This window comes from Struthio camelus, chromosome W, assembly GCF_040807025.1.
Source record: "Struthio camelus isolate bStrCam1 chromosome W, bStrCam1.hap1, whole genome shotgun sequence".
Lineage (NCBI taxonomy): Eukaryota > Metazoa > Chordata > Aves > Struthioniformes > Struthionidae > Struthio > Struthio camelus.
In genome coordinates this window covers 4,875,034-4,899,570 of record NC_090981.1, presented here as the reverse complement: position 1 = coordinate 4,899,570, position 24,537 = coordinate 4,875,034, and the positions used below count along the sequence as shown (strand labels likewise).

The window sequence follows — 24,537 nt, the reverse complement described above, 5'->3', positions numbered from 1 at the left end:
CTCTCTCACCTCTGTAGAAAAATGTTCTGGCTTTCTGCATGTTACCTCTTTAGGGTTTTGAAGAGTTTACATCTAATCTGCCCCTAGATCCACAAGTTATGTTTCAGAGTACCAAGGAATTCATTAAGTTTGGAATGTTGGAGGCTGCTTGGTATCTCACAGAGTAGAAAGGAAGGATTTCTCTCAATTTCTCAAGATATTTTCACATCAGAAATGTCTAAAGGAAAACTGGAATGTCAGATGTCATTATAAGTGACAAAGTTAATCCTGTACATCGCGGGAGGGGCGGCTGAGCCGACCACAGAGCACCCTCACGCTCTGGTCCCCACAGCGCCCCACGCTGCAAGAAAGGCTCGGGTGGCGGTATAGGTGTCCCTGTCACTTATGACTGGGTTCTCAATTAACGGCCAGAAGCAGATAACAAAGTTTAACGTGTATCACTGGTAACAATGACAATTAAAAGCTAGCGATAACAACAACAGCAGTAGCCACACATTGAACTCCCCGCGCAGCACAGGACAGGAACAACTACGGTCATTACAAGTACAGACGTGGGCTCAAACCGGTGAGGGGAAGGTACCTGGTGGTTACGCCGGAAGGCGGGGGGGAGGGGAGGGGAGGGGAGGGACAAGCAGGCCACGCCCCGGGGGGAGGTGCCGCTTCAAGCCCGAGGGCTCCTCAGCAGGCTGCACCGGGCGCAGTGTGCCGCCGCCGCCGCCGCGCGCGCTCTGAAGGCGAGCAGGCCGCAGCCGAGCCGGCGTGCCGCTTCGGTTACTGCTCCCCGGGGCGGGGCGGGGCGGGGCGGACTCACGTGTCCGCCGGTGTTAGTAGCGGTGGGGGGGATCCCCAGCTGCCTGACCCGGCGTCCCGGATCAGGGGGCACGGCGGCGCTGGCTGCCCGCAGCCTGCCGGGCCGGAGAGCTTCCCTCGGCGGGGCGGGGCGGGGCGGGGCGGGGCGGCGGGAAGAGAGCCTTGGACAAGGCTGCCTGGCGTCTTGGAGCCTTGAAACAGGCCGCCGAGGCTGCTGCTTCCCCAGCCGCTTCAGTGGCTTCAGCTCTCGGCAGCTGCTTCTTTGCCGCCACCGCCACTTCTTCAGTGAATTCAGCTCTCTTCTGTCCACTGCCACTGCAAAAGCCGCTGCTGGGCTCGCGTGTGCCCCTTTTATCCCTGTCCCGCTTTGGGACCGCAGGCAAGCGACTGGTCAGATTTGTCTAGACCCCTGCTCTTAGTGGTCCGGTTTCGATCCCTAATGATACTGCGGACCTGTTTGCAGACGGCCGTGTAGACTCGCCTTCCTTCTGGAACGTTCTGCCTGACTGACCGGTACGGGCTGCTAGGGCACACGTAGCCCTCCGCCAATGATCTTCGATTGCGGCAGTGGGGGATTCCTGCGGGCTAACCGGGGTCACAGAGAGGACAGGGTGACTGGCACCTCATGCCCATTGTTCAGTAAAACCCATTTTCCTAACTTCTCCCCTAAACCAAACCTTCCATGACTCTAAAACAGGCCAAAGCTTGTTGGAGCCTGTGTAACAGTAATACTGATTGAATTTGGAGCCCAGGCTATTCATCTGGTTGCAAGCTTTTAACGATAACTGAGCTTCTGCTAAATTTCCATTAATGTTGCACTTCAATTTATTATGTATATTCACTTTGCTGGTGTCCAAGAGTTAGTATAAAGGTCACCCTTAATTTCTCTCTAGACTTAAGGTTACTTCTTTCCTCCTGGTTAATGGCTGTAACTCCAAGATCATCTTCAGTACCTAGAATAACCTGTGATCATGACCACAGAAGTGTCTTAATGTCCCAAAATATTCTTCTTAAACCTCACATATGAGCCAAATAAATCTGAGCTGCATTGCTCAGATCAGAATTACTTCATGGGACTGTCAAACTGTTATTAGTGTTCCCCAGGTATAAAGAAATCATATATCCAACAAAACACATTTATGATTTTATTCAATGTTATTTTGCCATTGCTGAGTTTTTTAAATCTGAATTTATTTTTATTATATCTAGTGTCAGAAAGCTACAAAATCCATCTTTGTAGGACAACTATTTGGGCTATTCTGATCAAGATCCTACAGTTGTGTGCAAGTGCGTATGGTATAAAATCATTTATTTATTTTTAATGTGAGATGTTGCTGTGGACGGCTGATTGGAGATCACCCAGGAGTAGACTGTAGCTGGCCAGTCTATCAGGCTGCCCTGCAGAGAGATGATGAAGAATGGTCTGTGCAAAAGCACACAAAGACAAGTCCAACTGATGCATTTGGGATGATCAATTTCCAAGATGGAGATCGTACTTAACCACACCAAGGTTTGGGTGTAATTTGATTTTTAATGGGTGCTGGGTAATATGTCCTACTTTTTTTAATTTTTGTGTAAGAAAGGCAAAAAGTGAGATTGGGTGAATATTGGATTGTTATTCCTGAAAGAACAGGGCAATGTACAAATAACTCTAATTTGAGTGTGTATTACAATATTTTTATGTTGAGCTTCATTGAGATTAAGAACAGCCTGACTTGCTCTCTGTATTGCTCACTGATACATTTTTATGCTATAACATTAATGTGTTTCTTTGTGAAAGTTCTAATGTTTCACAAAATCTTTAAGGCATTAGAGCTGAGAACTTTCTCAGATATTTCATTTTCTTCACTTGGAGTATTTAAAGGATATTTATTTTACCCATGATTATTTCTTCCAGTATATTAGACTCTCTTATGATAGCAATTTGGACCAGCTGTTGCACCTGATAGTTAAAGAATGGCAGATGGAATTGCCAAAGCTAGTGATCTCTGCTCATGGAGGCATTCAAAATTTCAAAATTTCTGAAACTCCCTAGACTACTCGCAAAAGCTGAAGTGGTTAGTAAGCCAAGGAACTGAAAAAATCTTATTTCTTTAGCTTGTATTCAGTCATGTGGCCTTAAAGGAGACTATCTTGTACATCAGAGAGGATTTGCATTTACACCTGACAAATGACCTAGGGTGCTTGGTTATGCTTTGTGCCATCCTGAAAGCAGTAAGATCAATCAGGAGATGACATGAAGCTCATGGGAGGATTGTATTATATAGAAAATCCCCTTGTTTTGAAAACCCTCATGTGAATGATGTGCTGAAAAGCAGTGCATAGCATATTCATTATTAAATGAATTTAATCCTTTTTGATGAAGGAATGATCTTAAAACTTTCTATAAGCTAAAACTACAAATGAAACAAAATTTTTCTTTAAAAATTGACTTGTTCAAAGCCATTTGAACATGTCCTGTGTCCAGTGCTGGGCTCCCCAGTACAAGAGAGACATGGAGCTCCTGGAGAGAGTCCAGCGGAGGGCTACAAAGATGATGAGGGGACCGGAGCACCTCTCCTATGAGGAAAGGCTGAGGGAGCTGGGCCTGTTCAGCCTGGAGAAGAGAAGACTGAGGGGGGATCTGCTCAATGTGTACAAGTATCTGAAGGGAGGGTGTCAAGAGGCTGGGGTCAGACTCTTCTCCGTGGTGCCCAGAGACAGGACGAGAGGCAACGGGCACAAACTGAAACGCAGGAAGGTCCATCTGAACATGAGGAGAAACTTCTTTCCTGTGAGGGTGACAGAGCCCTGGCACAGGTTGCCCAGAGAGGTAGTGGAGTCTCCTTCCCTGGAGATATTCAAAAGCCCTCTAGATGTGATCCTGGGCAATATGCTCTAGAGGACCCTGCTTGAGCAGGGGGGTTGGACTAGATGATCTCCAGAGGTCCCTTCCAACCTCAACCATTCTGTGATTCTGATGTGTTTTTTTTTTTTTTTTTTTGTAACCGAGACCTGTTTGTAACTGGTTAAGTGTGTTTTGAAATAGGAATGGGCCAAGGTGTACCTGTAGTTGGATTGGTGGTAGAAGGAAGCCCCAGTGTGATCCTAATGGTCTGGGAGTACACGAAGGCCAGTCCAGCTGTCCCCATGGTGGTCTGTGAGGGCACTGGCAGAGCTGCAGATATCCTGGCTTTTACCCACAGACATATGAGTGATACGGGGTGAGTAGTGGCACCTCCTGCTTCGTTTGTAATATTGGGAGGGACCTGAAAATGCCTATCTTCAAATCAGAGAGATAAGAGATTACTGCCTCTAATAATGACCTCGCCATGGGCTTTTGCTGACTTTTACTTCTCTGAAGTGAGAACAGTACTTCTGCCTTCCCCACCTCAACCCAGGGTTAAAAAAAGTATTCTGCCAAAATTACCAAGACTTTTCTGAAGAGGAAAACTTTGAAACTACATCTAGCTATTCTGAGTTATTTCAGTGTTTCTAGCCTCTGGCTAGGGATGGTGTTGGGACCCCAGATACCTGCTTTGCTTTTGACCCTATCCCTTCATCCCTCTTGTCAGGATTGTAAAAGTGGGCTTGGGTTTGGGTTACACAAAGCTTTCGAGACTAGGGCTGAGATTATTGGCTGTGGGTGCCTCAGTTTTGGGTAGGAAGAGGACCAATGTTCCCTAGCCTTGGTTTAGGTCCCAGTATCTTTCCCATATATCCCAATATGCCCCATATTTGTCATCCCATCTAGCTGTAATTCCTTCTGCCACCTCCAGTGCAGCCTCAGCTCCCCAGAGCCTTTGCTCAGCTGCTGATGCTGGGATATTGAAAGACAGAAAAATGTTACAAAACTTTTAATGGTTTTTAGCTGCATATTCATAAGCAATCCTTTAAAAACTCTTAACTTTTTCATTTCTTGTGTTTCTAATGGTGTGTGTGGTCAGAAGTAATGTCTATGTAAATAATAATTTATGTTGTGATGCCTTTGCTCTGTTTTGTTGAAAGAAGGGAGGATAAGTCAACAGAGAAGTGAAAGTAAAAGAGGTTTCTCAAGTGTCTCTGCTTAGCACAAGTTTCTTTTATTGCTGAGGTATCATTTGGGATGGGATGAAGTAGCCAAAAATATACTTTTTCTTGCTTTTATGTCTATTCTTCAGGGAGCTGAGCCCTCAAGTGAAGGAGGAGGTTTTAGTAATGATTCAAAACACCTTTAATTTGGGACAGAAACAGTCCAGCCACCTATGTCAAACTTTGATGGAGTGCATGGAACACACGGAATCTGTGAGTAGGGCTCGCGCACTGATTTTATGACGTCTTCGTTCGCTGTTACCCTTTTTGCTCTTTCTGTGATGGGCTGGCTTGAGCTCAGTGGTTGCAAAGCCAATAGCATTATCTCTAATATAAAGATGACAAGAGGGTGTCTGTGCTCTTCTGTGCATTTCTACTGGTTTCAGTACATGTCATGTACCACAGGGGAAAGGAAGCTCAGTGCGTTTGGTCAAAACTCCTGAAAAGGCAACATGAAATGAGTCTTCCATTTTTTTTTTTAAATCACCAGTAACTGATTTGTGTATCCTTTGTTCTACTAAGGTGTATATTAGGTAGTTCCACAAAAGCTATTTAGTTGACTTCAGTTGTGGAGTCTCCTTCCCTGGAGATATTCAAAACCCGCCTGGACATGATCCTGGGCAATGTGCTCTAAGTGACCCTGCTTGAGCAGGGGGGTTGGACTAGGTGATCTCCAGAGGTCCCTTCCAACCTCAACCATTCTGTGATTCTGTGACTTCTCAAGTCTCAGTGGTTGCTTATGAAATTACAGCCTTTGTGCTTTGGCAAAAGGCCTGACATCTTTGTTTTCGTGGTAAAGATCAAGTGATTCTTACTTTTTTTTTCCTTCTCTGCTAGGATCTTCTTTGTAATTTAGAAATGCATCCATCCATTCTTCTACTCAGAATTTTGCTAGAATGCGTCTCTAGGGTATCAAGGTTTTTGAAATGCGCTGGCATGTTTAATGGCTCAGGTACTCATTTGGGGGTACTGAGTATTTCTTACGAAAGTCATGACAATTGTAGCAATGGACACTAAAATGGAAATGATATAATAAATTTTAATATTTTTATGTTTTTCTGTATGTTTTATTATATTTGAGTGTCTAAGATTGTTTTCTAGTTGAAAACTGAGTAGATATCAGTCATGTTGCATTTTTACATTTCCCAGCTTTGAAAACTAAGCAAAAGGAAATAAGCTCATGTTATTACGCAGTAGGTTGATGTCAGTTTGCCTGGGTTGCTGTTATATTAAAAAGCAAAATGATATAATTTCTTACTGAAACAAAGTAAATTATTCAGGTATGGGTCCTTTGCCAGTGTTTGTGCTGAGATCTGTGTGATTTAATCTACCACAACCCTTACCAAGAATAAATAACCTCAAGCTTTTCTGCCCCACCTCAAATAATGTACTTTTACAATTCTAACAGATAACCATATTTGATGCAGAGTCTGAGGAATAGCAGGACATTGATTTGGCAATTATGACTGCACTCCTGAAAGGTACTTATCTGAGAATATGACCTGTTTTCATCTGACATATAGCTCCCTTGGCTTACCCATTCAAAGCAAAGGAATAACATTAATGTATGAAAGCTATTAGATGCTTTGCTTGTTTCCGAGGTGCAAATATGTCTGCTTCAGATCAGCTAGATTTGGCGTTAGCCTGGAACTGACTAGATATTGCCAAGAAACATATTGGTTTATGGACAACATTGGATGGTATATTTTATTTTTCACAGTGGCTTTGTATTTTATTGTGATGACTAATTTTCCATGATTTGCATTTGTCGGGCTTTAATTGAGGAGCAGTTTGGTGCTTGGATTCAGTCTTGGCTTAATCATCTTTGATTTTGGAGAGACACTATTCTTAAAATTGCAGTGTTCAACAACAGTGAGCATCACATGAAAATTCAAACACAGTTGTTTATCCAGTCCTATCATTTTCTCTGCTGGCTTTTCCAAATAGTTTCACTGGTCCTTCTGGATATATATCCCTCAAGCCTGTTCTAGCACTCATTGCTGGTCAAAGATATTTCACTGTAACACAGAGCACTCTTTTCTCCAAAGGAATAAATGTGCTGCCTCTGTTTTCCTAGCTCTAGACAATATAGAAATCACTAGAACAATACTGAATCCTCTGTGGAGTTGCCAGGTAAAAAAAGATAGAATTAAAATTGTGATGTTATTTTTTGTATATGCATAATATGATTTTTATAGATGATAAATACAAAACTCTATATCTCTCGACAAATGTTATTCCCATTTTTTAGGAAAGTAAATATTTTCTTCAAAAATGATATCTGAGGCTCCTAGAAGTAAATCTTCTTAATTTTCCTCTTCCAAGAATTACAAATTTGATTTTGCCAGTCCTCATGAGTCCCTTTTTTTCTTTACAGTCTACATTTTGGATGATGGGAAGTGGATATAATTTTTTGCTGTGTGACCTTAGCTGGTGGTTTGACTGAAAAAGAGAGTTGAATTTATTGATCACCAATCCATATTTTCTTGTGGTGTCTAAGGCTAAATATGTGGAAAATTATGCCTGAGATGTCTACAGTTGAGCATCCATGGATTAATGGATACTTTTGTTATTACCTTTCTGGGCTCAGCTCACTATCTGTGAAGTGGAGATGATAACAGCATATTCTCACACAGAAATCCAGTAAAAACAAATGATGTTGAGTGCCCCCTGAAAAGCCCAGAAGGGAATTACCAATTTCATTTTCAGGATTTGAATGGTGTGTGAAAGATAAGGGATGTGCCAAGCCGAGAACAATAAGGCTGGAACGAAATGCTAAACAGCTGCCTGTTAAGTGAACATTATTTACTCTGTGAACTGGATGTGGCTGAGCCTGGTGGAGAAACACAGTATATGATTGTGCAATGAATAATTGTACTGTTATTCATGATGATGAATTAGCTGATAGCTTGTGAGTCCTTGACCTCATAACCTTAATAATATTTCTGTAACATAGACTTTTGTTTTTATGAAATATGAGAAGGATATACTTCAAAATGCATGCATATTTTTGCCTTTAAGAAACATATTACAATATGCTATTATGTTTTGACTCTATAAAGAGAATATATTTTTCTCAATGTCTACTTTCACTAGCTGGTTTATAGCATGTAAATTTTTTTATTTACATTTGTCTCTGACAATTTGGCTGTTGTACTGTCAACTGTAGATAAACTTTTATTAAAGCACAGTCTGTGTAAGATATTAAAGAAAGGGGACACTCTCTATTCATTACTGTCCAAATGTCTATACTATTAGAGTTAGTCAGAAGTATTGAGCTTTTGCCTTTTTTTAATCACTGAAGATATATTTTGGCAAGGCCTGTGGATTTACATCCTTCCTTTGCTAGCCGTTTGCATGAAAAGTGTAGGTGCTATAGAGGCAGGTGGAACCTACTTTGAGTGGTGAATTAATATAACTGATGAAAAAGTGAAGAGCGAAAGCTGAGCTCTTAAATGAGAATGTTAAATTTTGGTGGCTTTTTTTGCTATCTGATATTTTCATTTGATGCTTCTGGTTCTTGTAGTGCCAGAAATAATGAATGACAGTTTCCCATTTCCCACCACTGTGACACTAATGATTTTAGAGAACTGTTTCATAGTGCCCCTTCGCTCTTTGCTTTTCCAAGCTGATAATCTGTTTTGTTTCTCCTTATCTCTGGCAATCTTTGCTGCTCTTTTGTGTACTTTTTCCCAGATCTTTAAGTCCTTTTTTGGGATAGGCTGACCAACACTGCACCCAGTAGTCAAGATGTCAGGTTCTCCATTGAATTATTTAGTGATGTACTAATATCTTATACGTTACTCTGTAGTCATCTAAAAAGAAACCCTAATATTCTATATGTCTTTTTGACTTGTATTGAACTTGTATCCATACTTTCAGAAGATAGGTCCACTAACACCTTTTCTGAATTAATTTCAAGACTGGCATTGTGCAGGCAGGGTTGTTTCTCCAATGCACATTATTTCACATTTACCAGTGTGGAGTTTCACCTTCTTTTTTTGGCTGGTTAGTCTGTATTCTGAGATTCTTCTGCAGCTCTTCATGACAATCAGTTTAATTACTATGAATATTTTTGTATCATCAGCAAATATTGTCAAATCAGTATGCAACCTGTGGGATTTTCTTGGGCTCCCACCACCTATTACTATTTTTTTCCTATCATTTGATCACTTATTAATCAACAAGAGGATGTTCATCTTGTGGCAGTAGAATTCCTTTACAAGTTCTTCAGGAAAGCTGTTATCAAAAGTATTTTGGTGGCTACAAAAGTACTCTATCAATCAGACAGCCTTATCCTCATTGGCTCCCTGAAAAATCTCCAGTAGCTTTATGATTTCACTCTACAAATTATTTGCATTGCTTCTCCTTACTGTATCATATTTAGCCATGTCCCTATTAGTGCTATTCCTTATCATAGTTTCATTACATTTGTTCATACAAAATTCTGACTGTATTGATACACGGTACCTGAACAAATTGTGTACCTCTGTCCTTTTTAAAAATTGGCATACTTTTTACTGTTTTGCAGTCTGCTGGCAGAAAGGCCGATTTCAGCTACGCTTCAGTTCCCTGGGAACTCTTAGGTGAATACCACCTAGTCCCGACAATTAGCTACCACTTTGTTGATGACTTCTGAAATCTTTTCTACTGACACTTCAATTTGACACAGTTCCTCAGATTTGTATGCCATAAAGAACAGCTTTGATGTAGGAACTTTCCTAACATATTCTGTAGTGAGCAGTGAGGCAAAGAATTAATTTATGGTTTCTGCAATAGCCTTATCTCCTTGAGTATTTCTTTTATACCTTGATCATCTTTTGGCCTTACAGATTTGCTGGCAGTCCCACTGCTCCCCTCCTCTGCTTCTGATGTGCTCGAAAAAGATCTTTGTACCAGTTCGTATCTATTTCAGTGCAATTGTTTAGCATCAGTTTGAATGAAAATGCCATCATCAAATAATGAATGTGTTCTCCCCTTCAAGTAAGATGTAAAGAGCTCATAATAAACAACTCTTACATCTGTCATTGCTTCTCCAAGCAAAAAAAAAAAAAAAAAAGACACAAGTACAATTCTAAAGCTCTCTTTTGGCTTAGTTGCATTCTTAATTAAAGAGGAGTAAAGCCCCCTACCCCTGTACAATTGTAAAGGTCTACAGTTTCTGCATGGTTATCACATGTATCTGCATGGTTATTGTGGCCATGTGTTCAAATTTTGAAACAGCTATTTCAGCAGCAATCTGTAAGTGATTGTTCATGCTGTCTTAGTATTTTTTGTTATGTATTTAAGTATTTCAAGGAAACATGCATGGTTATATACCGATTGTGGGCATTTTTTTTTTTTAGAACTCTGGTCCTAAAAATTCAGATGGTAATCAGCTGTTACCATGTTTCTGCTTAAATGTCAGCTCAGTCTCAAATGGACTTTTCAACAAAGAATGTCATTCCAGTAGTTATCAGATGGCTGTCTAAACCTCTTTAGACACACTGCCAGCCCAAGGAATGACTGCTCAAGGAAATTTAATCCACGAAGGGTCACTTGAGATATTTCTGAAAGAAACACCAATAATTCAGAGGCATTGCACAGGCTTTCTTTTGACATGTGACACTTCTGTAATGTTTACTGATCATCTGTTAATATTGCAAAAATCCACAAAACATTAATAAATACATGAAGGACCAACTTCGCATACCAAGTTAGTGCTGATACCTGCCCTGTTTGTATGCCAAGATTCTCATTTTTCACACCCAGCTGCATTTTCTGTGCATGAGTGTTCTGTAGAAATCTTCTATTCTTTTGCTGTTCATCATGTTCCCAACTCCTTTGCTGTTTTGCATTGAGAAATCCTGTTGAGCTCTATGCGAGTACTACAACTAGAGTGCTGCCCCAATTATGATACTGTCATAGGTAGAACTCCTTTGCAGTGACTTTCAGAGAGTTTACCCTAACACAGATCCTTTCTCATATTTGAAAAGAAATCTACATTAAAGAACTTCATGTTCTATAGAAAGATCTTGAAATATGGTACCTTGAAATGGTTTTTGTCATATGTCAAAAAAGAAAGTTTTTTTCCCCCCCATTATCATGCATTAGCTTCTGAAGTGAATTCAAGAGTTGGAAATGTATTATTGGAGACTGGCTGTAAAGTTGGATTTGTATAAGTCTTTACAGATGTTGGGTTTATGGAGAGTCAGTTTTTCTCTCCCTCTCTTTTTACACAAATGCTTCCCTCAGCATATTTTTCTTTTGGACTGTACACTTTAAACATACCTAAAGGCAGATCATTGTGATAGAGAGATCCCTAACTGTTCAGGAAAGTTTTATTTATTTCCAAAATAAGGTAATATTTTTCTAATCTTTTTCCCACATTTTAAAGAAGAGCTTTTGAAAAAAATTTAAAATGAACATTTTTTGATCACTTTTGATTGTAAAGTTGGATTTTTGGATTGTTGTCCTAGCTTTTTATTTTTGAATTCATTGACCTGAACCAGACTGAATACACAAATGAATCTAATGAGAAATATATTCTGAATTTAATTTGATTTCTGACATATGCTTATCTTGCTGAAAATGATCTGCTGTTTAACCAAGGTGATATCAAATTCTTTTAAAAATATGTCCAGGTTTAAGATAAATGAAATGTTGCACATTGGTGTTTAAATGCTTCTGAAGAGATTTGTGGGGGGAGCTTGAATAGCAGAAGCTTATCCTGAAGTTCTTTTAGCTTTCTTTCACAGTCTTGATTTTCAAATGTAGAGACATGTTTATTTACTCTTTTCACATCACAGAAACAAGGACCATCAAATCTACTGCTCCATCACCTAGTTCGAGATGTGAAACAGGTAATATACATAGGAAAGGCTGGGGAGCAAAGAATGATGCTTAAAACTTCAGTGTCCAGCAGCACACTGCTATTAGATGATACTGGAGAGTGTTTAGGAATAGAAGTGATGGGTTCATTACTACATTCCTGTATTTGGTGGTTCATCTTCATCCCACTAATCCCCCCAAGCAATTAACTAACATACTACCACTGAATGCTCCCAAGGGCCCCATACCTTAATTTGAAAGCCAGGCAGTTCGTATAGATGATACTGTCTCTTTCTTAAGTTACCAAAGTGACATTATGCAGTGATTGTACAAAGGGCTTAGTGAATTAGAGCAGTAATTATGCTCATTGCTTTAAGGTTTTTCTTTTTTTCCCCAAAGCTAAAAAAGTCTTTCCTTGTTAAGCAGTAGCAGAAAGATACTGTGACAAGATGCAGTATTCTTTTTGTGTGCTGCAATGCCTGGGAGAACAGAAGGTGGCAGTGAATGACTACTGCATGGAGCATTGGCTGAGGTAAGAGTTTACGGGCAGCCTTGTTATTTAGCTATGCAGTTAATTTGTTTCATATTTCCGTTATCTGTTGCAACTCCCAGCATTGCTTACCCAAGAAGGGATGAGCTATTCTTTTTGCATTTAGTCTCCACTGTAGGAGATGCCTAGATCCAAAACTAGATTAATTGGCTAATTCTTCCCAGGGTATGAATGTTGATATAAAATAAAATGGCAAATCTGACTGTCTACAGAATTGTCTACTATGAAGTACTGGCATTTCTGGTATGGTTTTCATATTGTGGGTGACCTTAATGCCAATCTCTCTGATGCTGCTGTGGATAGGTGTAAGGGTATTCTGGTCTCCATGGCAAGCTATTTTCTGTGCTATCCTGTACTGATGGGCATATCTGAGATCTAATTTATGTGATGGACTTGGAAGATCTCTGTGTTGAAAATACATTCAGCTTTTCCAGGCTGAGAATTCTGTCTTTCTCACTCAAACTGAAGTGATGGGCTCCTTGATATGATCCTTCTCCTAAAACGCCTGGCCTGGTTACCTCTTGGGACATTCTAGGAGATCTCAGTGTGTGATCTAAAGGGGCACTTGAAATGGAATAGTGGAATTTAGGTGGAATGTGGGTGCATATTTTTAAAATTTTCTACTCCAGTGGCTAAGCTAAACTCACTTGGGACCTGCAGATGGGTCTAAATGTTGAAAAGACTTTCACACCTGAGCTTCTGTAAGTATGTGTGAGTGGTTTGTGCACAGGTTGTGTAGTCACAGTCTTTTTATATGATAATACAGTGATTAGGACACTCACCAGAGAATTGTGAGCCTGGATTTTAGGACATAACCTCCATTACTATGACCAGTTTTGCTCCTGCTGCTGCTTTGGATTTGGGTGGAGATACACGGCAGTCTACCCCGATACCATAAAGTATATTTTTTAGTGCAGAGAAGTATCTACGAATATAGGTAGGCCAAAATACTTGCTTAATTCTCAATGCCAGAGCTGGCAAGCTGTCTCCTGCAAGATCAGTTTTTGCCACAGAGCTTTCAGAGCATGCTAATGCCTCTCATTCCCCTGGGCTGGACTGCGCTAGTTGGCTGAACTGAGGGCTGTCACTAAATTCTATTGAAAAAAGCTCTGGCTAATGAAGAAAATGTCTTTTCACAGTTTGAAAGGCATAGACTGCTGGGAATACATAACACCTCTGGTCCTGTCTATGCCCAGGCCCATTTTTCACTTCCAAGAGTTACAGTTTAAGATTTTACTGAAAATCTTTTAGCATTTGCATGGAAGATAATCTGTTCATCAGAGAATTTGCCCCAAACCTCGTGTCCTGGATTGACAGCAGAGAGAAACTGGGAAGCAATGGTGTTTTTAAACAGAAGTGGTGAGAGGCTCAGAAGGTCTGGCTAATGTAAGTGCAGATGCTGTCCTAGTTATCGTGACAGTGTGGAGCCTGTACAAGAGATCACCAGTCTCCAGGAATTATAAAACATATAAATATGTTTCATACACTTCTCCTTCATTTATGACTAGGTAATGAACTTGCTTAATGAGCAAGTCATACCATGCCAGGTTTCTCTTGTTATCGAAGAAACAAGACTCTTCAATCTGCCTGGCTGTTGGTGATTTTATTGATAGATCATTGCCCTCACTGTTGAATGCAGCTGGTCTTCACAGAATCACAGAATGGTTGATGTTAGAAGGGACCTTTAGAGATCATCTAGTCCAACCCCCCTGTTCAAGCAGGGTCGCCTAGAGCAGGTTGCCCTGTCTTCTTTCACTGTGTGAAAAGTCTTGTGAACATTTGAACAGCACTGCCAAATGCTGGCATGGTTGGATGTTGCATGAAATAGCATCACAAAATCTTGTGACATTTGGTGTTTCAGAGTACCCTTCCCTTGGATTGCAAGATATCCCTGATTGATATTGGGCTGGTGATAGAGTACCTCCTTGGCGGAGCTTACCAGAGTAGCTACACAAGGAAACATTTCAGAATCCTGTAGAACAATCTCTACAGAAAACACAAGGTAACATCTGCAAAATGGCTACTGCTGGTCACCAAGGAAAGCCAAAATGTGACACCTAAAAATAGCTCAGGTTATCATTGTGATTTAACTGAAAAGTGTTGGTTAAATGTATTCCATGCTTAGTCTGTTTTGTGGATCTCTTAGTCAGCTGTGATAACTTTGCAGATAAAATGGACAAATCCCTCCCAAACTACCCCCCCCCCCCAAAACCATTGGTGACCGTTAAATTAACTATTATTAGTTCATCAGACTCCCCTTTGTGTCTGATAGACAGGTTGCATTCTTTTCTCTGGCATTCATCAATAAAAACCTTCAAGGCTGTACCAACCACCATTTCCACTGTTGTGAGGCCTGTTTCTGCTCTTAGCACTTGAACCAAGTCACAGAAAAGTCATTTAATTTAGTAGACATTGAACTAGACTATTAGAGGATTTCTGCATGGCACAGTGAAAAGACACTGGAGATTCTTTACCCACGTTTTGAGCAAATATTTTACCTTTTAGAAGCTGTTCAGCGATAGCGGTGCATCGTCTTGCCTGGGCTCATGAACTGCATTTGCCTGACTGTTTCCTAAAAGCACTGGTCATCGCCCAGGAGGTCTCCTGCTGGTTATGCCAGTCTGCACTCCTAGCGCAGTGACTCTGTGCAGGCAAGGAATTGCACTTCTCCGTACATGCTGTTTTGCACCTTCTGGATGCTGAAGGTGGTTCACTGTATGGCACTGCCTTGTGTGGTACGTGCATATTGTTAGCATCACCTTTGCAAACAGGTGTTAGCATCACCTGTGCATATTGTTAGCATCACCTCAGAGCAACAGCATGCAAACATACTGGCTTCCTTGTTTTCTCCTTCTGATTTTCCAAAGCCAATAACTTGAAAACAGCATGAACTTCTCAATAAATTAATCAGATATTAATCCTAATGTCACAAAAGGAGCAGATTTACTGCAGAAGAGCATTCTATTTTCTCTCCCCAGTTTTCAGAGTAGAACTGGACTTTGATTACAATACTTCAATGTGTAAAAGAAAAAATACTCTCATCCTTGTGTCCTGCTTTCATGACTGGCAGAAAAATCCAAGGGTAATTAGGGGAAATGGGAAGAAAAAAATGAAAACTATGACTTGGAGTGAATAGAAACACTGAGATAGAGCTTCCTGTGTGTCACTGACTTATTACAATGCCTAAAAAGTGATATTTGAGCTGCTGTAACACTCTTCACTGTGGCCTCATAAAGTACGACCTGAACAGGGATGAGTGAAACCATATTGCCATATAACTAGGAACTGCAGTGATGGGTGTTAATGATTCAGCCAGTAATGCTCTTCCTTCTGAGACAATATTGAACAAAATGCTCAGGGATGCTAGACATGCTGTCCTTCAGAAGAAATGGTAAGCAAAAGGTCCAGAGAACTTCCGTTTCTTAAAGCGCTTATGGCACTTTTTGTAAGGATAAGCACTCAGAAAACGTTCCAGATTGGGTGATTTCATTCTGGTTATGCAAGCCCTTTTGTTGTTTTAATTGTTGGATGCTATTTGGGGAATCAGTATTTTCTTTTAGAGATTAAGAAAAATATTTTTTAATTTTAGATGGGATACAGGCCACTGTTTCCTTGATGATATAAGCTCCAGCCATAGTTACTCACTAGTCTTTGAATAACATCAGTTTTCACAAACACCATTGAAATCAGAGATAAATACAGGCAAGCTTCATCCCTAATCTACATTTCTCTCTTTGTGTTTTATGATGTACCTTTGGATCTAGAGAGTGCTTTCCAGTTTTTTTCCGAGCCTGTCTCATCATTCCCTTCATCAGAATAATCAGATGGGTAGCAGAATGGGATCTACTGAAAATACTTTGCATTCTCAGTTCTTCAGAACTGCACAGCCTTACAAATGCAAGATAATGTAATTGCTTATTCTAGACTCAACTTTGGACATATTATGCTGCTAATCAGTTTGCTGAGAGATTTATTTTAGACATATGCTATTCAGGCTTGTTATTTATCATAATTCAATTTAAATTCCAGTGGAAAAGGTGTTTTACTGTGCACTGTTCAAGAAGTACAGGTCTTGCAATTTTAGTGTTGAATGCAAGCTCTGATTCCTCCCATGATACTTTTAAACATCCGTCTACTTGTTGATAAGGGCTTTCATTCACTGAACATGTAACATAACAAAATTTCTGAGCATACAGCATGGGTAAAAACTCTTTTTATTTGGAAGCAATAATAGGAATTCTCTGACTTTCCTGATGTTTTCTCATGATTGCTTATTAAAGTAGCTACAGTAAGCCTTCTAAGAAAAGATATAGTTATCTGGAAAAGGATGACAAAATATTTTGTTTAAAAGACTGCTAAAAATCAAAGATCCCCACATACTCTCATCTGCCAGACAAAACATAAAGTTAAATGAATTTAATTGACTTTATTGGAATTAGTCTGAGCCAAACTGAACCCATTATAGCACTGAGACAACCTGAGATGTACTTCACTTAAACCAATAAGACTTTTGCTTTGTCTTTAATGGGGAAATATCTAGACATGAATGTATAGCCAGTTTACACTACAAATGTGGCAGACATATTAAAAATCACCTTTAACTATCACAAGTCTGTTGCATGTTTCAATCTAATGATTGCTTTTCTCTCTTGTCATGACACAGAATCACAGAACGGTTGAGGTTGGAAGGGACCTCTGGAGATCATCTAGTCCAACCCCCCTGCTCAAGCAGGGTCCTCTAGAGCACACTGCACAGGACTGTGTTTAGATGGCATTTGAATATCTCCAGGGAAGGAGACTCCACAACCTCTCTGGGCAACCTGTGCCAGCGCTCAGTCACCCTCACAGTCAAGAAGATTTTCCTCATGCTCAGGTGGACCTTCCTGTGTTTCAGTTTGTGCCTGTTGCCTCTCGTCCTAGCGCTGGGCACCACGGAGAAGAGTCTGGCCCCAGCCTCTGGACACCCTCCCTTCAGATACTTGTACACATTGATGAGATCCCCCCTCAGTCTTCTCTTCTCCAGGCTGAACAGGCCCAGCTCCCTCAGCCTTTCCTCATAGGAGAGATGCTCCAGTCCCCTCATCATCTTTGTAGCCCTCCGCTGGACTCTCTCCAGGAGCTCCATGTCTCTCTTGTACTGGGGAGCCCAGCACTGGACACAGGACTCCAGGTGGGGCCTCCCCAGGGCTGAGTAGAGGGGCAGGATCACCTCCCTCGACCTGCTGGCAACACTCTGCCTCATGCAGCCCAGGATACCCTTGGCCTTCCTGGCCCCAAGGGCACACTGCTGGCTCATGGTCAACTTGTTGTCCACCAGGACTCCCAGGTCCTTAACTACAAGAAAATAATAAAAGATTAATACTCTGCTCTCAAGGGGCTGGGAGTCTGCCCAGCGCTATGGAAGGGCAGGTAGTAAATGGCAAGGGTACAGATCACTGAGAAAGGAGTGTTTTTCCTCCACTGATGCAAGCAACTTCCTACCATTGATGATTAAATGTGTATATAAAGATCAAACCGTTTGCTACTTGCAATTCAAATCTGCATGCAATTTTAATTACCTGAATCTGAACCTCAGCAGTTCATTCAGATTTTCTGTCCTTTAAACAAATTAATAGGAAAGATCCACTGCTTTCCATAAGTCTAAGAAGAAGTCAAAAGAGTTTATAAACTTCACAGAAGACTATGAGTCATCTGGCTTTATTTACCCCTATAATGATTTATTGGTTTGGGCAGTATTAATGAAAAGGCAGAAGATGGCAATGTTCTTCTGGCAGCGTGGAGAGGAAGCCATGGTCAAGGCCGTTGTGGCTTGCAAATTCTACCAGGCAGTGGCACACGAAGCTAAACAGAGCAACATGGTGGATGACACTTCAGAGGAGCTTAAGAAATACTCAAAGTATGAGTTCTCCCTTCACTTCAGTTAATAAAGTTTTGGAGTGCTTAGAACGGTTAGACATTTTTCTAATCCACTAAGAGCTTGTCAGATTAGTGGTGCCACAGACTATGGAGTGAAAAAGAAATACTTTCAGCTGCCCACCATTCATAGTATATAACGAGGTTGTATACTAGCGCACAATCTGGTCGAGATTTAAAGGAAAACTGTTAGTATGTTAGGTAGTTGCATATCTGAAAATTAAAATATAGATGAGAAATGCATACCACTCTATCTGCTAAATGGTCAAGTGGGAGAATGAAATTTCCCTTACAGCTTTGCTTACCAGTTTAACATGTTAAAAAGACATACAGCACATCTGTGTTGGATTTTCAAACATGTAGCACATGGTAATGAGCAAACTTAAATCCTGCTCTGCATAAGACCTAAAGAAAAGATATGCTGAAATATCTGAGTGAATAAAAAATGAAATAGACCAAGAAGTTTTTTCTTCAAGTTTGTAATTTTGTTTTAATCTTTTCTGCTGATTTTTCTTTTTAGTGACATATCGTATGCTTTCATAAACACAATGCCTCAGATTCAGAGTACAATAAGATGTGCTGTCTTGTTTTGCATGCAGCTCCAAAGATCCTTTTAAAGGAAGGCATATTGTCATTGAGGAGTCTCTCCTAAAGAGATGTGTAAGAGCCAGTGTAAAAGAGAGGCTTTTGCAACTACCTGCAATGCTTGTCCACAGTGATGGCATGTCTGTTGTTGAAGGAAATACACCGACCTTTGTAGAGTCCATTTTGATCACAGAAAGAGGTTAGGGAAAAAACTATCCAATCACAAAAACAGAAACCAGGATCACACTAAACCTTGTGATTAGGAGTAAATATTTAGATACTCCCTAAATTATGGCAGAAGGCATACTTACTGCAGTTGTTAGCTGAATGGAGCTTTCAAACCAATCTCTTTGCACCAATGATTTTGAGTTTTGATTGATCCCTTTTATTGATCCCTGAATATTTAGATGCTGTTTAGATACTTTATAGATGTTTCCTTGGTTATGAACTGATTTAATGCAGCTTCAGACACACGCTTCAGCATGGATTGAAACTGATGCATGTCTGGGGAAGAAAAGAAAATGGGGGAAGGGAGGACGGTTCCTGCTGCTGTTTTATTTTATTTTATTTTTTTGAGAAAGTAGCTGGGGGGGTTACATTAGGAGAATGCATCTCCTGAGTTTTCTTTAGCTGTTCTCACTCTCTCGGCACCCTCCCCACTCACACCTGCTGCCCCGCAGTACCTGCTCCTCCGGCAGAGCTGCTGGTGGGAAGAATGCCTTACTGATGTGGAGAGCAGTATCTATCTGCAGTATCCCCGGATACCACTAACTCTCTCAAAAGCCACAAAACGCTCAAGAGTAACACACTTCTTCAGAGGCTGTAGGAGTGTGATATGGAATTTCCTGCCCCAGCAGCTCCCTCCAAAGTTAGTGGAATTGCTCTGGGTTTGTGCTGGCACCATGCATAGCTGGCTTTGGCCCCAGGTCTATGCTATCAATACCGAATTAATTTGCTAAGTCTTATGTTTCTCTTTTAGGATATTATAAGTATTCTTCTGCCTCCCACCATCTTGATGCTAGAGTTTAAAAGCAAGGCAGAAATGTCTCACGTGTCTCAGTCTCAAGACTTCCACCAGTTCACATGGTACTGTGGGGATGAGAGCCCACCCAGCACTAAAGATGCCTTGTCTCTGGTCAGTCTGCAGGGACTAGTCATTTGTGTCTCACTGTCTGTCCCTTTACCACAGTATATTTCTGAAGGGAGAGGAGGGGCAATCGGCTGGAAATGTCGGGGTTTGTGTCTCAAGAAATAGGGATTCAATCCCTGGTTCAGACGCAGACTTCTTGTGTGATCTTGGACAAGTCAGTTTATCTGTCCTGGGTGTCTCTTCACTATTTGTAATACTGAGAAAATCTTTCCCAACCTTACAGGAGTGTAATGAGGTTATAATTAACTGTGGTTATGCAGATATTACAGGGCACAAGGCCTGTTGAAGATGCAGATAAATACATATGTAATCTTATATTCTGCATAATCTGACAATGGTTTCATATCATACACAAGATTGCATCCATAAAACTTGATTTAGTTTGCACAGTCAAGCACTCCAAAGTAGGGAAACGCCAGAATTGAGGATATCCAAGAGTGAGAATGGTGTCCCATGCCTCTCCACCTCACTTTTTCTTCCCGTTCTGCTTGGCCAGCAGCCTACACTCTGTGTCTCAGCACTCAGCCTCTCTCCTCCTCTCTATGGCCATCCTTCACTCTTAGTCTTTCCTTGAGATATGTTGTCCCAAATTACGTCACAGCCCTTCCAGAGGTCCAGCTCCTGCCCTCCTTGTTCAAAAGAAGGGAATCTCTACTTTTGCATTTCTTAAGCCTAATAGAGACATCACTTAAAGCACAGGAGGAGGACTCTGGCTTTGGTTTTTATCACCTGAACTGAGACCTAAAAAACTGCAGGGAGCTGTAGTTGCACAAAAGTCCTTCTTAAACCTGACTGTGGATAATCACCAACATAGGTGAAATCTTGGCCTTTTAAGATCTGAATTCCTCGAGATTTCTGCTAAGCAGAGTTTTACATATCCATCTTTTCCCTCATTCTCCACAAAGGCGTTTTCTGCACTGAAAATTTCCAAAAGTTTTTGATCTGAGGCAGACAGCGGACACAGAGGTTTTGCATCTGAATGGGTAAATGCAGATAAAGCTCTAACGAAATGAAAGCAGGATTGTCAGTGAGACCTGTCAGGCAATCTTATTTGCTCTGCCTACAGCAGATGAGTGTTGTGGATTGCTTGGGACCTTCTCCATTAACTTTCAATTTGCATAAAATAAAAGCGAGCGGATAGTTCTCGAGGACATTCCCAGCAGCATGGCTGACCTGTCAATGCCACACCTGTATTTTCTCTCTGATGCAGAAAAATGCTTGAAGCACTTATCTCCTGCAGTGCCTGTCTAATATAGTCAGTTCAAAAAGGCTTTCTATGGGGTTAGGTAACAGCTATGATACAGGGGAAAGGCCAATTATAATTATTTGCAGCAGGGACCCCCTGCAGCCTGGTAGAAGGCAACAAAGCAATGTGTGTAAGTGTTTGTCTGACTTGCCTCAGACAGGGGTGCTTCCTTTCTGAGCCAGCAATAAGCTTAGCTTCCTATTTTATCTAATGTAGCGTGGTGTTTAAAACATAAGGCTGAGCTACTACTTCTTAAATACTCTGATATGAAATGCAGTAGAAAAAAGTATAGAAAATTTCAACACTGTATGTGTGCCACATACATAGAATGTTTTTCACACACAGTCAAATTCCACTGACCTACTGTGGCTGGAATTTGCACTTGCTCACAGGACAAATTCTCCCCTTCACCTCAGAGAATCCAGTGTTAAGACATCAGGGTGATTCTGTGTATCAAATTCTCTCTCTTTAACACATTTCTGAGTCTAAGGTGATGAATAAATTGCAGTTTTCCCCCAGTTACCCAGGGAAATGTTGTGTATTAGGAATAAGCCTCCATGTCACAAGAAAAATGCTATACTGCGATTGTCTACTAGCAGTAGATTTTAGCATTGCTACTAGCCAAGGCAGTTGGCCAGCCCTGAAACAAAACAAAATCAGGTAGTTTGGTTCCCTCAGCCCTGCCCAGCTATTAGCTGTTTGTAGTTCCCAGGCCTCCGCCCCTCCATCCCTCAAAACTCCTTTTAGCATCACCTGTTTTTTCCGCTTGCCCACTGCAGCTCTTCTTAGGCTTCAACAGCACCTCAGAGTACCCTACCTTCAGTAGGGTACTCAGATAAGTGTCAGGGTCTGGATGTAGAATCAATCAATCAATCAAGTGTGTTTTTTCTTTTTTTGTTTTGTTTTGTGGGAGATAATAAAGAAGTTATCCATATTTTTTTTGTATGTGAATCTTTATAACAGAGTACTTATTTCATCATCTTCTAATCAGGCACACATCAAAAATGGCAATTGGATTCCATATTTATAATTTCACTTCCCTGACATTTTCTGTGCATCCCTTTAACTTTGGGAATGGTTACTTGCTCCTACAGAAGGTTAGGATAAAAGCCTAGTACTGCCTTTACATCCAAGTAATGGCACGCAGATATAATATTCTGTCTCAGCTCTGGATATTGTGGGGTTAGGGCCCAGGTGAACGTGCACTGCATGCTGCTTGGGATAATAGTTCATCCTCTGCTTCAGTTCTTTCAGCACTAAAGTGCCAATTTTCAAATCATGTTTAAGGGTATTTCCCACTAAAAAAAAATACTTTGGAGAGCTGGAGGAAAGATTTTGGGCTCAAAAATGTGACAGTGTCCCAGTAATTTGAGTGCATTTTCTCAGGTGAAATACTTGTTAATATGTTTGCAGAAATCTGTTGGGTTTTTTTGTTCCAGCTGTCTGTGCATCTGGAATATGTAGCATGTGTTTTGTAGATGGCGTACGTGGCTTTTCTCATGCTCTTCACATACACTGTGTTGGTGAAGATGGAACCAAGACCCAGTGTGCAAGAGTGACTTGTTATTGTTCATATTTTCAGCACTGCCATTGAAAAAGTCAGGGAGGTAAGCTTTTCCGTTCCTACTCCTCATCTTTAGGGGGTATATTAAAAACTTAAGAATACCATATCCTACATTTTTTTTGTAGAGAATTTTGCATGGGAAGGAAATACATATGACATTTATGCTTCAAAAGTCTTTTACTTGAAGACCACTACTTGGGCTTTCAAAATAGGTCTTAAAGTTTGTCCTTAAATCTCCTTAAGCCAGTGGTAATGTGCAGGTTGCTTGAAAGTCATGGTGCTGAACTGGGATTTGTAGCCTCAGTGTAGGCATCAATTTCTTAAATTTTTGGCATAGACCATTAGACTTCTTATAAGGAATATGGAATTTGTCTTTAGATATTTACTTTGTGGACACTGTTATCAATTAACAGATGTTATATGCAAAATAATCTAAGGGTCTCCATCAAGTCCAGCTGACCCCCTAGAAACAAAACTGGAAAAACCCCATCAAATTTTAATGCTGTATTAGTTGGGCAGGAAAAAAATGACAGTGAGTCAAAATTAATCACAATTAGCTGCAGTTGATCAAATCTGAGCTTCTGAACACACCTTGCATTCCAAAGCTGAGGTTAGGGACAAAGGCAGCTACATATTTCCCAAATTATTTTATCTAATCAGACATATAATCAGTGTGGAATTGGCACATAATAATCAGCAGTATTGTGAGATATTTTTGATATGATTTTTGTAATGCTATACTTTTAGGAGAATAAAACACTGAAAAAAGCACTCAGTTCTGAGTGAAGGATGCTGTTACAATAGTCAGATCACTCAGAAGAGTGTGAAATCAGTAAGAGAGGTGAAGGATTTTAAGGGGCAGCAAAAATTTTGGGAATAGATTGAAGTTTGGGATGAACATAGAAGTTGTGTGGCTGCATGAGATAAAATTGAAAAAAATATACTCAAGGACTGTTTAACTGAGAAGAAAATCGGATATGAAATAGCAAGTACTTTGGAGATCACTGTTGTGCTGTTGCATCATATCAATGGTGCAAACACCAGTGTCTTCTTTCTATCATTAACCTTAACTGGATACTTTGAGGTTGATGTCTTCTACATGAATTTCTTTGTCCATGTACTAGTTCTGGACTGCTGGAAAAGATTTTGTAGGATGCATTGTTTAACGTGCAGCTAATTAACTGCTGAGGGCCTTGCTATATGTGACTGTGCAAACCCATATTTCTCTAGATTGTATCAAGTAATTGTTAAAGCCTTATGCCCTGATCCTGCAACCAGTTACTCGTGTGGGTTAGTCCAGTTGAGTTCAGTAGGATCACTTGTTTGTGCAAATGTGTTCCTATGTGTAAATTCTTGCAGGATCAGGACATAACATTTCAGAACCTCTCTTTCACTTGCTACTTATCAGTGTGATCTTACATAGCACTACATAATTGGCCTCACTCACGCAATGTGTAAACATTTTATTTATGGCCTCCCAAAGATTCCACTTCACACATTTACTCAGTGAAGCTTAAAATCCCTTTGGGGCACCTCAAGAGTTCAAGGAGCCAATGTTTCATTCTTTACCTTGCTAGTTGCCAACACTCCTTTTTTTAGCATGTCCTTGGCAGAATGCAAGGATCTTGCTTTATATTTTCAGTCTAAAGTAAGATGCATTAATTATTTTCCCGTCAGCAAGGTTAGATTGGCATTTTCCTTGACTTAGGGGCTTTTGAAATGGCTATTGCAGGTCATGACCATTCCTCTAGAAAATACTGATTAATTTATAACAATGCATATGCATAATAGTTCTATACTGCCTGCTTTTTTTCTGCTGAGGAATGTGCTTTTCAGTGAATGGGTTCAGTATCAGAATT

At 40.6% G+C, this 24,537-nt stretch overlaps 1 protein-coding gene and 1 pseudogene across 1 annotated transcript; both read left to right on the top strand.

Annotated features, from left to right (window-relative positions):
• The first annotated feature begins 1,120 nt into the window (after positions 1–1,120).
• On the top strand, positions 1,121–22,585 carry LOC138060922 (transient receptor potential cation channel subfamily M member 6-like). The gene is made up of 5 exons (XM_068926178.1): positions 1,121–2,097; positions 3,839–4,013; positions 4,950–5,073; positions 14,082–14,222; positions 16,884–22,585. Exons 1-4 carry the CDS (start codon positions 1,950–1,952, stop codon positions 14,196–14,198), a joined length of 564 nt encoding a protein of 187 aa, XP_068782279.1. The 5' UTR covers positions 1,121–1,949; the 3' UTR covers positions 14,199–14,222; positions 16,884–22,585.
• Positions 17,974–24,537, top strand: part of LOC104147629 (transient receptor potential cation channel subfamily M member 6-like) — a 38,973-nt pseudogene continuing 32,409 nt past the window's right edge.